Genomic DNA, 12,941 nt, shown 5'->3' with positions numbered 1-12,941 from the left:
GTGACTCTGGGCAAGTCACTTAACCCTCCATTGCCCCTGGTACAAAATAAGTACCTGAATATATGTAAACCGCTTTGAATATAGTTGCAAAGTACCACAGAAAGGCAGTGTATCAAGTCCCATTTCCCTTTCATTTTCGAAGAGGTAAGCAGTGCTTCCAAATGGCCCCATTTCCCCCAGCATTCTGATGCAGTCCTGATTTTCCGCACTGCATGCACGGATATGCAGTCCTCCTTAAAAATTGGAGAAATCGGAACTGCAAAGGTGTGAAAGCAGCACTGGATTAGGAATCAGCTGGCAATCCTCTGGGCTTAACTACTTTATTACTAGTGGCTTGTGCTGCTGTGTGTAGAATCCCACATCTTTCCCACGTGCCACTGCGGTATATGCATAGATTTTTCCAGATTTTTTCTTTATTGATTTAACAGAATAATAGGAAGTTAATCATGGATTTATGTACCATTTTCATGCTGCTTGCTATAGTTAAATGCCTGTTTTTGTATGCTGGATGGAAATTTTTGCCTGCACAGTTTCAAATGTAACCATCAGAGGGTATTTTACAGTAGATAAGTGGTAAGTTTATAAAGAAATCTTTTGACTGCAGTTCCACTGTCAGATCCTACCGCCTCTGATCCCTGCACATCTGTCACACCTGGCTCTAGTTTATGTTTGTTTGTTTTTTTCTGTCTTTCAGGAGGAACAATGGACAGGTCCAGCACTTCGCCAACATCCTAGAGTTACCCGGCCTAGGCTGGCTCTCCCCTCACACTCCTCCCCCCTGCCCCAAGGTAAGGCTGTGTTTTGCTTGGCTTGCATGCAATGGTGAGACAGATGCGGAAGCAAAGGAGAGAGCCAAGGCCTGTACGGGGAATAAGGTGCATTATCAGGATATGGTGATAAGGCAGAGAAGCAGAATAAATGCAAAGAGGAGGTCTAAGATCTCTTAGGCAAAATTATTTCAAGTCATCCACCTTACGCTCTTGAGGGGATGTTCGGATTAGAATGCTTGATGAAACTGGATGTATAAGACCTTAGGATCTCATCTATAATAACCATTATGTAAAGAGCAGTTTCACAGTGATCCAGTTAAATTAACATAGGCATAAGTAAAGCATATTTCAGGTTGCCCTGTTGGTCCTAGACAGAACTGTAGTCCCTCTAAGTTGCTTTACCTTTTTTTTTTTACCTTGAACATTATTGTAAGAAACATCCAACGATGATACAGATAGCTGTGAAGCCCACGCGGGCCCCTTCTTCAAATGTTTTTTTCTGGAAATGGTAGATGACAACATTCTGATTTAATTAGTAATAGCTATGTCAGTGGAGAAAGGGAGAGGGTGAAAGGGACAGAGCTGGGTTCTCCCCCCAAAAATTACACCTTTCCCACAACCCCAGAACATGGTCTCCCCCTCCGTGCCTTTCGACTCTGCTGACTAGTACTTGGCTGGATGACCATTGTGAGAGTGGTGTGGATATACCATTTGTGGTAGTTTTTAAGACAACGATCCGTAGAGGGATTCCAGATAGAGAGCAGGAAGCAAAGAAGGAAGAGGGTATGGGGGGGGGGGGGGAGGCAGGTTGTATTGACAGAGGTGAGAGAGGATAAGTAGAGAGGGTTGCATTATAATGGTAATAGGAAGAGAGGTCTCTGGGGCAGGGGCGTAGCCAGACACCCAAATTTGGGTGGGCCTGTGCCCAAGATGGGTGGGCAGAAGAACTCCGCCTTGTCCCACAAGTGATTTGGTCTCTCCCTCTCTTGCCTGCATCCATATGGTCTCTCAAACATCCGCCCTTCCCTGAATACCTTTTAAATAGCAGATTTTCACCAACAGCGAGCAGCAACCAATGTTCATGCTGGCCCCACAGCCTTTCCTCTGATGCAACTTCCTGTTTCCACATAGGCGGGAATACATCAGAGCGAAGGCTGCGGGGCCGGTGCGAACAGTATGTATCAGTCGCTGCTTGCTGCAGGCAAAGATCTGCTATTTAAAAGGTATGCAGGAGGGACAGCTGGGAGTTTTCAGCTGGTGGGGCTTGGGAATCCCTGCCAGCCACATTATAAATGTGTTGCTACTGGGTGGGCCTGAACACAAAGTGGATGGGCCTGGGCCCACCCGAGCCCACCCTTGGCTACGCCACTGCTCTGGGGATGCTAGGGAAAGAGAAAATATGTTATGGAGGGGGAAGGCAGGATAATAAAGGAAGAGGAGAATGCCTGGGGAAGAGGAGTGGCATAAAAAGAGACAGCTTGGTTAACAGAAGGAGGAGGTTGAGTGATAAAATGAGATAGGAGAGGAAGATTGAGAAAGGGGGAGGAAAGGGCAGTTGACCGTGGTAAAAACTGGGAGGCAGACTGGTTTGAAGATATGAGAGAGAGAGAGGAGCTGACAGCCTTGACTGAGAAACAGAGTTCAGAGGAGGGGGTGGGGGGTCTAGTGGGTACTAATGAAGGAGAGCGAAAAAGGGATGGGTAGTGAGATATATCAGCATATACTGATGGGTCCACCTTACTGGAATGCCATCCTAGTAGCTCTTAATTTGATCACCTCACTCGTTATTCTGCTTATTCCAGACTCAAGAATAACAACTTAGAATTTCTGCTTAGTTAATATGATGGATTTACGTGGTGACCTGGGTTGGTTGTATATTCCTGTGACAGCTCTTCTCTGAACTGAATTTAAGAACTCTTGTATTGACCATTTAGCTTAACTATAATCACATTTTAATTCTGCCTAGAATTGCTGGGCAGAGGAGGATACTCCTCATTGTGTATTTACATAATTAACATAATCCTAGCAGGCTCCAGCTTTCTGCCTATGCGTATTTATGTTACAAGTCCCGGGTACTGAAAATGTCACTGTCATTTGTTCTGCTTGAAACCTTTTGCACCTAACAGGAGCAGGCCATGCCGACTATAGTTGTTTATAGTGGTTTATGTAATGTTTGATGTCATTAAGATTGTGGATCCCAGACATGTGTCTGTATTCCTTCCTAGATTTCTAACATCAAAGTATTCTGGGATATATAGGCCTAATTTTTTTTTAACTAGACAAGCAAAACAAATCCCAAAATGCAATGGGATGTTGTTTTAAAGATTGGAGTAAAATATCTAATCTGTGATGGCCTGGCCTACTCACAAAATCAGTTTTCAGTGAGTTCAAAGTGTGCAGGCTCAAGGTGCCCATGTGCATTGCAAAATAATCCTTGTAATTTACAAGATGCCCAGTTTGCATGCTGTCTTACTCCCACAACCCTAAGCAGGGCTCGGGTAACGCAGCTGAGAAGAAGCTGTAGCATTGCATGTTGAGCGTGTGCTTCTCTGGTCGATTGACTCTTTCCTATTTGTATTTTGGCATTCTTTTCATTTTGTTCTATATAAGATTTTAATTTGTAAACCGCTGCGACCTTTGTCTAGAAGTGGCAGTATATTAAGCTCTCTCAGATTTTGCCCCTTGACCTAGTTTTAAAAATTGCTGTTTGTGGGCATGTTTTTCATGTAAGACATAGTTATTCTAAAGCTGCCCGGGCGAATACATACACACAGTTATGTGTGCTAACAAAAGCATGGATTCTTGTGCGCAGTCTCCGTGTAGGTGAGCTGCATGTGTACTTTGTTAAATACACGTGTACATCCTCATAATTAAACTTGCAGCTCCTTGTAGTGGGATGAGACTTATAGAGGGGCATTTTCAAAAGAAAGGTCCAAGTTGCGATTTGGGCGTCTTTGTAAAACGTCCAAATCCGGGAGTGGGGAAAACCGTATTTTCAAAACAAGATGGACGTCCATCTTTCGTTTCAAGAATACCGTCAGAGACGTCCAAATCCAAGGAAGTCCTTAAATTTGGACGTCCTTGGATTTGGACATCTTTGACTTTCGGCAATTTTCGAAACCAAAGACGTCCAAGTCAAAAACATCCAAATGCAAGCCATTTGGAAGTGGGAGGAGCCAGCATTTGTAGTGCACTGGTCCCCCTGATATGCCAGGACACCAACTGGGCACCCTAGGGGGCACTTCAGTGGACTTCATAAAATGCTCCCAGGAACATAGCTCCCTTACCTTGTGTGCTGAGCCCCCAAAAACCTACTACCCCCAACTGTACAGCACTACCATAGCCCTTATGGGTGAACGGGGGCACCTATATGCGGGTACAGTGGGTTTGTGGTGGGTTTTGGAGAGCTCGCTGTTTCCTCCACAAATGTAACAGGTGGGGGGGGGGGTATGGGCCTGGTTCCGCCTCTCTGAAGTGCACTGCAGTACCCAGTAAAACTGCTCCTGGGATCTTCATGCAATCTCATGGACCTGAGTATGACATCTGAGGCTGGCATAGAGGCTGGCACGAAATATTTTTAAACATGTTTTTTGAGGGTGGAAGGGGGTTAGTGACTACTGGGGGAGTAACGGGAGGTCATCCCTGATTCCCTCCGGTGGTCATCTGGTCATTTTGGGCACCTTTTTGTGCCTCATTCGTAAAAAAAAAAAAAAACGCGTCTGGGTGAAAACGTCCAAGTGTTCGTCATGGACGTCTTTGCTTTTTTTGATTATGGGTCAAAGGTGTTCAAGTGTTAGGCATGCCCAAGTCCCGCCTTTGCTACGCCTCCTTGAAATTTGGACATCCTTGAGACGGACTGCAGTTGGAGATGTCCAAAATTGGGTTTCGATTATACCGATTTGGATGTCTCTGAGAGATGGACATCCATGTTCCGATTTATGTCGAAAGATGGGCGTCCTCCTCTTTCGAAAATGAGCCTGATAGGCTGTGATACCAGACCTGGGCCTATGATATTTCATTTACGTAAAGAGGTGATACCCTGCTAATAAATCAGTTTGTCTGGATAGTCCAGCGATATAAGTAGAGTGAAAGGAAGATGTAAATTACACGTTGTAATTTTCTCTTTTTTTTTTTTGTATTATGTATTGGTTATACATTCTCCTTTCAGGCATAATGCCACTTTTCTTTTATCTGTGCTCCGCCTCCTGATTGACGCATTTCCTCCCCTCATTTTTCTCCTCCAAATTCACACCGGCGAACCCTTGGATGCTGTTCCAAGTACGTCACCACTCACTCTCTATACTTTTGAGAATTTGCAGGGACCGGTACACCGTGCGTAGAGTTTTCTTTGAACACATTCTTGTTCTTCTACTGGGAAAGGTCATGATTTAAACATGAGATCACTGTGTGATGGCTCTTGGCCTTCCAGCTTCTACCTGATCAGGTTACTGTTTAAAATCCTTTTATTCCACACTTCGTTACTAAGCTTGCCCGTAGCTGTGTCATCGGAGAAGGAGCTGACACTATAGACAAAGATGATTCTGTAGTGTGACGTAACCCATCCTCTGTTTACTCTCTGCAGTAGCTGAATGTGCAGGAAGTCACTTTTAAGTAGTAACACTGAGCATAACCCCTGCACGATGGCTTTTGTCCCCAAAGGAATGCTTGCAGGTTGGGAACTGTAGCAAGGTAGATTTCTACAAACCAAATGCATACTACTACTACTACTTAACATTTCTAGAGCGCTACTAGGGTTACGCAGCGCTGTACAAAATAAACAAAGAAGGACGGTCCCTGCTCAAAGGAGCTTACAATCTAAAGCATGCATAGGTTTTCCTTTTTAAATATTTATTGACTTTTTTGCAAAGTACAACAATCAAGTTTAACATCTAGTTCCTCTATAACAAATACCCAAAAGACTTCTTCCTATTAGTCCAGAACAGCAGTTGAAGTCTCAATTTTTGAAACACTAATAGTTCCCGGCCCCTAACCCTCCAAAACACGCCCTCATCTCCCCCTCCTACCCCAACCCACAGTGTAACCAGAACTTATAACCAACCCCAGCTGACTGCGTTTCCTTTAGTCAACCGGTAGCTTTTCCCACACCAGCCCAACCTCGCATAGGTTTTTCTTAGGTGCATTCCGCACTAGTTCATAATATGGGTAGGTCTTAGGTGGACTGAAATTGGAAGCCTTGCCCTTTTGGCACGGATGGTAGGTGCATAGTTCCACGCCTGTAAGACACACACTCATGTGCTCTGTTGTAAATACCGGGACACTGCAGAACTGGAAGCATGTGAGCAAACCTCAGCAGCACCTGTGCAAGCAACGGAGGCAGCTCTGACCAGTGACCCCACTGTCAGCTCGCCGCTCTGACATGGGAAAACAGTCGGATTAATAGAAAGAGGAAAAACCTGCTGAAACAGGATGGCCAGAAGTCAGTCTGTCTCCAGCTCCATTGACCCGCTGGAGAGAGAAACCCTGGTACAGGAACGGTGGATTGTGAGTAATTTCCCCTGTATTTTAAGCTTCTAAATCGAGAGAGATTTTTTTTCAGACTTGGGCAGGTAGAGTGGCTCTCACGTCCATTCCATTTCTTTCTGTTTTACTCTCTGTATTGTTTTGTAATGAGACTAATTCTGCTGAAAAGTGAAAGCTGACAGCTCTGAAAACGGAAATCTTCCATTTATTTATGTATTTATATTAACCACTTTTATGAAGAGATTCACCCAAGGCAGTGTACAGTAGGTTCAGTTTAACATCAAATTTACAATTTTGTTAGCATAACAATAGTAAAATGACCAAGTATAAACATAAATACAATGAAAGAGAAAACTTGAAAACAGCAGATTAAAACCTAATAATAGGGCAAACATGAAACAGGATCAAAAATATACACATGTAACAGCACTGAAATTCAAACAACAGAGATATAATACCATGTCAGCATAATACTAATGAAATATCTAATAAGCACAATTAGAACATTCAGATAACATTGAATGTGATACTAATGCTTTTCTGCAATACGACTTACCATGTAGCTGAGGGGCCAAGAGTAGATATATAGATGGGGACTCCTAACCCTTATTCACTTGTTCAGAACCCTTATGTTATCATCCTCACTTTAATATTCCCTTATCTCTTGTTTGTCCTGTTTGTCTGTCCTAATTAGATTGTAAGCTCTGTCGAGCAGGGACTGTCTCTTCATGTTCAAGTGTACAGCACTGCAAACGTCTAGTAGCGCTATAGAAATGATAAGTAGTAGTCTTTGGGATTCCAGAATCTTGCTGCTCTTTGGGATTCTGCACGGAATCTTGCTACTCTTTGTCCTTATCCCTTATTTGTCCTGTTTGTCCTAATTAGATTGTAAGCTCTGTCGAGCAGGGACTGTTTCTTCATGTTCAAGTGTACAGCGCTGCAAACGTCTAGTAGCACTATAGAAATGATAAGTAGTAGTAGTAGAAATGATAAGTAGTAGTAGTAAACCTATCTCATGAATAGTTATTGTGGATATCTAAAGTCCTCTTCTCCGGCACGGCCGCGTTGCTGATCTGCAAGGGCAGGCTTCTGTTTCTGTGAGTCTGACGTCCTGCACGTACAAGCCCTTATTCACTTGTTCAGAACCCTTATTTTATCATCCTCACTTTAATATTCCCTTATCTCTTGTTTGTCCTGTTTGTCTGGCCTAATTAGATTGTAAGCTCTGTCAAGCAGGGACTGTCTCTTCATGTTCAAGTGTACAGCGCTGCCTACGTCTAGTAGCACTTTAGAAATGATAAGTAGTAGTAGTAAGTAGTATGTGTGGTACAGAGTCAGTTGGGATAAATAAATGGGTGGCTAAACTCAAGGCAAGTTATTTGTACAGTTAATCAAGATATAAGCAACTGGTGTAAGTTACAGTGTGTGTAGCAAGCTAGTCCAGGTGCAGAATGAGTGTATAGTCAGTTACCCTATGTATTAAAGGCTTGGGTAGAAGAGCCAGGCTTTTTACCTGCTTTCCGAAGTAGAGGTAGTCTCGAGTTATACATAGCCCCCTCTGAGTTTTGGGAGGAAGAATTTAGGAAGCTAGTACCAATGGCAGAAATTGTAGCTTTAATCAGAGGAAACCTCATAGTGGAAAACAGAAACTGAAATATCAGAATGTGTCCTAGCTTGGAACATATGGTGATGAACCTATGTACCTGTCTGTATAGGCCAGAGACTTCTCGCTAGCATTTGACGCGGCAGGGAACGTGTCTGTCCTACAAAACAGGCAGAGCTCCAGTTTCTTATGTTAGGAATTGTTTATATAATTTTGTATATATATATATATACACACACACACAAGCAAAAAAAGCCTGTTTTGCAAAAAAAATGAAACGGGCCCTAGCAAGGCTATCGTCTAATTGCCATTATGTTGTAAATTTTCTGCCTTTCCAAATCGGCATTTCTTTCTCTATTGTTTGCTCTTTGTTCATCAGTCATATTCGCCACCCTGGACCTTTTCCTTGCAGCGGCTTGTTCCCTCTCACGGGCCTTTTGGTCTTTGCTCATAGCTGCACGCCTTTTTCTTTGCGCTTTGGCTCTTTTCCGTTTAGCTTCTGCCTGTTCCTCAGCAGTTAGTTAGTTGTCTTTTAGGAGTCATGGCAGATCGTGGTGGATAGTACTTAAGTTGTGTTGCAGTAGATGGCTTGTGATGTACAGCAGGTCGGTGTGCGCCTCTGCTTCCCTGGAGCAGTGTGTGGTGATGGTGGCAGCTCATTTGCATACGGTTACAAACCCAGCCAGCCATCCAGGGACGTAGATTGACAAATATAGATTTATTTAGCTATGCAGTGACTTCTCAAGGCGGGAGAGCTGTGTAATCCCAAAAGCTCATGAGCTTATAGTTTATAAACATTTGTAACCATATTGTTGGACCACAGACCATCCAAACTGGTGAACAAAGTAAAAAAATAAAATTACATGAAAGCATAAATAAGAGACTTTGAGCTTTTTTCAGTAAATCAGTAGATTGGTCTCCTGGTGCACGGCCTAAGGAGGACTGTTCCGTAATTCAGGAGCAACTACCGAAAAAAAGCCCTGGCTTAAACCAGACCTGTCAAGATCTGAAGCAAACGTTGACTGGAATGTAGTGAATTCAGCAGATATGCAGGCCTAGGTGTTTGCAACACCCGGAAAGCTAAGCCTGCACTAAAGGTGGTCAGGCAAACGTTTAACTAACTGTATAACAGGGAAAACAAATTCTTCATATATCATGTTCTAATGAACAAGCTCTACTAAAAAAAAAAAAGCACATCAAACTTAAACTTAAAAATTATTTGATGTCCTTTTTTAGTAGATACTTTTAACTAAGCCAGAAGTTTGAACTTTAGGAACTGAGCAAATGGTAACGAGGGTAAACATAGAAATGTGTAGAAAATGACTGCAGATGACGACCATTTGCCCTATACAATCTGCCTATCGATACCAAGTAACACAATAAATGATGGCAGCTAAAGACCTGCCCTTCCCGGTCCTTCCAGTCTGCCCAGTATAGTCGTTCATGATTAAACACTGGTTGAGAATTTGCCATCGTTAACAACCACATATAGGCATTTAATATGACGCAATCTTGGAATAATATATGTTTAAACTGTGAGGATTGGCTAGGAAAGTACAATCCTATCGCCGTATCTCTAAAAAGATATAGCAGAATTAGAAAAGGTTCAAAGGAGAGCGACTAAAATGATAAACAGAATGGAACTCTTCTCGTATGAGGAAAGGCTAAAGAGGTTAGGGCTCTTCAGCTTGGAAAAGAGACGGATGAGGGGAGTTATGATAGAGGTCTACAACATCCTGAGTGGTGTAGAATGAGTAGAAGTAAATTGATTTTTTTTTTTACTCGTTCCAAAAGTACAAATATTAGGGGACACTCGAGGAACTTACATGGAAATACTTGTAAAAGAAATAGGAGGAAACATTTTTTTTCACTAATGAATAGTTAAGCTCTGGAACTCTTTACCGGAGGATGTGCTAACATCGGGTAGTGTATTTGGGTTTAAAAAAAGATTTGGACAAATTCCTGAAGGAAAAGTCCATAGTCTGCTATTGAGACAGACATGAGAAGCAACTGCTTGCCCTGGGATTTGTAGTGTGGAGTGTTGCCACAATTTGGGTTTCTGCCAGGTACTTGTGACCTGGCTTGGCCACTATTTGGAAAACAGGATACTGGGCTAGATGGATCATTGGTCTGACCCAGTATGGCTACTCTTATGTTCTTATGTATAGGAGGGAGAAGGAAGAAAGAGGGAGATGTTGGATCCAGGGGCAGAAGGGAGTGAAGGAGAGATGCTGGCCAATGGGAAGGAGGGAATATAGAGAGATAAATGCTGGGACCATGGCAAGGGGCAGGAGGGAAGGGACAGGAAGATGCAGGGAAGGGGAGAGTGGATGTGACAGAGAGATGTCAGGCTACAAGGGTGGGGAAGGAAAAAGAAGAAGCAGATGCTGGGCTAGAAGGGTGGAGGAAGACACTGAGAATTGTGGAACCATGTGGGAGAGGCCAAGGAGGGGGGGAAGGTGGCAAGGAAATGAATAAGAAGAGGATAGTGATCCTAGGGAGTAGAAATATGGTCATGGGGAGTAGATTAAAGGGAATGGAAGGCTGGGGAAGGAGCGAGATATAAAATGGGAGAGAAGGAGATGGAATTTGATAGGTAGCTGAAAAGTAAAAAGAAGGAGAAAGGTGAGAAAGAGGTGAAACTTGAGTGAACAGAGAGGCAGTAAAGAAAAAAGAGGAGACAGAGCTAAAAAGGAAAGTTCAATATGTCAGAAGCAGGTGTGGTGAGCGTGGGCAAGAAGAGAAAAGGCAAATGGTCAGCAGCTGCTTGAAGAAGAATGAGCAGAAGACAGACAGGAAAGCAGAAAAGAGAAACTGTAACCAAAAATTAAATTGTCCAGACAACAAAGGTAGAAAAAAAAACCCATTTTATTTTGAATGTATTAAATGAATTATAGTTTATGGTTTATTATTATCCTTGATACATCACTCTTCCTTAAACTGATAACAAAGTAGTTCACAATATAAAATCAAAACAGGTAAAATCATATCTAAGGAATGCCATTTAATAACAGAAAAATAAAAATAGAATGTAGTTTTTAAAATGTAAAGGTGCATGTAACTCTTATAAGTCTACTAGCCGTTAAGCCCGTAAAAACGGGTGAGATTTCCAGCTACCCTCCTCACCGAAGCTCCCTCCCCCCTCCGTGCCAGGCCCCCTGCACTGACCTGACAGCACCTCTCACCTCCGTGTGAAAGCGCTGCAGGCAGCAGCAGATCACTCTGCTGCTGCCTGCAGCGCTTCCACACGGAGGTGAGAGGCGCTGTCAGGTCAGTGCAGGGGGCCCGATGCGGAGGAGGGCGGGGGGGGGGTGGAGGTTGGTGCGCGCGATGTTCGTTTCCAGGCGGAAGCATCCGACAGTGACTCCGACTCCATTTCCCTCTCTGTTCCGCCCTCTAACGTCATCACGTCTTGACGCGAAGGTGGGACAGAGAGGGAAGTCTCTACTGCGCATTTGCAGGTGAGTCGGTCACTTGCCGTTTATATGTTTGTTCTTTGAAAATGAGCCTCAAAATATGATGCTAGTAATGAGATCAAGTAACAGCTAATACACTAGACGGAGACTTGCAAAGATCAGTGAATCCTGGCAAGGATAGACACATAAAGTTGTAAGTTGTAGGCTTTCTCAAATAATATGTTAGTTTTGGGAAATATGCATAGCAGATGGTTTTTGTATTGTGTTCAGTAGAAAAGGTCAGAATGATTGATTATTTTAACACCCAACAGAAAGGACTTAACAAGGATCTGGGGTTCCTAGCCCATTATAAACCATAAAGCTGTATGTCTCTGTTGATCACCCCAACCCTCACCTATCCACACCCATCCTGTTAGAATATCAATGATATGCTTTGATGTCCCCATGCATACCTCCGACCCACCCCCATCCTCCTACCCTGTCAGACTGTCATAGTAATGCTTGAATGTTTTCACTTATATACACTGTCAGCTAGCACATTTGCTTATTTCCGATCTGAGGAAGAAGGGCGATCTGAGGAAGAAGGGCGACCTTCGAAAGCTAATCAAGAAATGTATTAAGTTATGTCCAATAAAAAAAGGTATCATCTTATTTTCTTTTCCATGTTTTATTTTGTTTGATTTCTATTGATAACAGTAGAAAAGGGAATTCATTTCTGTTTTTATTTCTCCAGTTTTGCAGTGCATTCCGCCCAGTTCAATTTTTGTGATCCCTTGTTCTGTATTTGGTGAGGATCTGTTAGCGTGATAGTAATGGCAGATGGGAAGATTGGAGGGGAAGCAGGGAGGAGAGGGGGATTGGGAGAGGCCGTAGCATGTCTAATACTACCCCTAACCATTGCTCTAACTGTTGGGGATCTCCAAGCATTGTCAGCTGAGAACCTTCTCCAAAGGTGGCCAGATCTTTCTTCTACCAAGCTGTGCAGTCGGTGGCAACAATGCATTGGGTGCCGGCGTCAGTGGCTCATAAATGTTGCTGCTGGTTGCCAAACTGGAAAAAAGGGAATTTTGGCTGCTTTTGGAGGAAATCTTCAGCTGAGTCTAATTAGTTCAGGTGTTTATATTGAGCTGTGTGATTCTGGGGTAGGGTGGGGGGTGGAGAAAATATTGTGCCCTTCTATTTGCTTTCTTAGCCGCTGCTGCACACTGAGCAGAGGGTTTTAATGTATCATTATCGATGTCATCTAAATCCTTTTCCTGGCCAGTGACTCCTAATTTGGAACCTTGCAACATATAGCTATAGTTTGGGTTCCTCTTCTCTACCTGCAAGCTTGTACGATAACCTCAGAGGCGTACAAATTCTCTCACACAAATCAACACCTCTCCAAAGAAGGTGTGAATGGGTGTGTGTACTCTATGGGGTCGTTGTATTAAGATTTTGTCTCTTTCACAAGTGGGCTAGGACTTTTATAAAATTGCCTGGCCACATTTGTACATAAAAGTAGGTGCATAGAAAGAGTGACCTGCATGTAAGCATTCCCAGGGGCATAGTTTGGGTAGGCTAAAGGTTGATTTGCGATGTATATTGTATAAAATGTTTTACTGCCTTTTTGAAGAAATTCATTCAAGACGATGTACATCAAGAATAAGGCAAATATAGGCAATAGACAAT

The 12,941-nt window shown here is 43.1% G+C and overlaps 1 protein-coding gene across 2 annotated transcripts in view; it reads left to right on the top strand.

Annotated features, from left to right (window-relative positions):
* The first annotated feature begins 700 nt into the window (after positions 1 to 700).
* Positions 701 to 12,941, top strand: part of RAP1GAP (RAP1 GTPase activating protein) — a 152,078-nt gene continuing 139,837 nt past the window's right edge. The window contains exon 1 of one of the 2 annotated variants that reach the window (XM_030185566.1): positions 701 to 788. Coding sequence is in view for 1 of the 2 variants with exons in the window: in XM_030185563.1 (XP_030041423.1) it covers positions 6,198 to 6,272 (75 nt within the window). In the remaining variant the exon portion in view is untranslated. Of the gene's footprint in view, positions 789 to 6,187; positions 6,273 to 12,941 lie in introns of those variants that run through there. The other variant, XM_030185563.1, reaches the window with a different exon arrangement.

The sequence above is a fragment of the Microcaecilia unicolor genome, chromosome 13, assembly GCF_901765095.1.
Source record: "Microcaecilia unicolor chromosome 13, aMicUni1.1, whole genome shotgun sequence".
NCBI lineage: Eukaryota > Metazoa > Chordata > Amphibia > Gymnophiona > Siphonopidae > Microcaecilia > Microcaecilia unicolor.
This window is presented reverse-complemented; position numbering and strand designations above follow the sequence as displayed.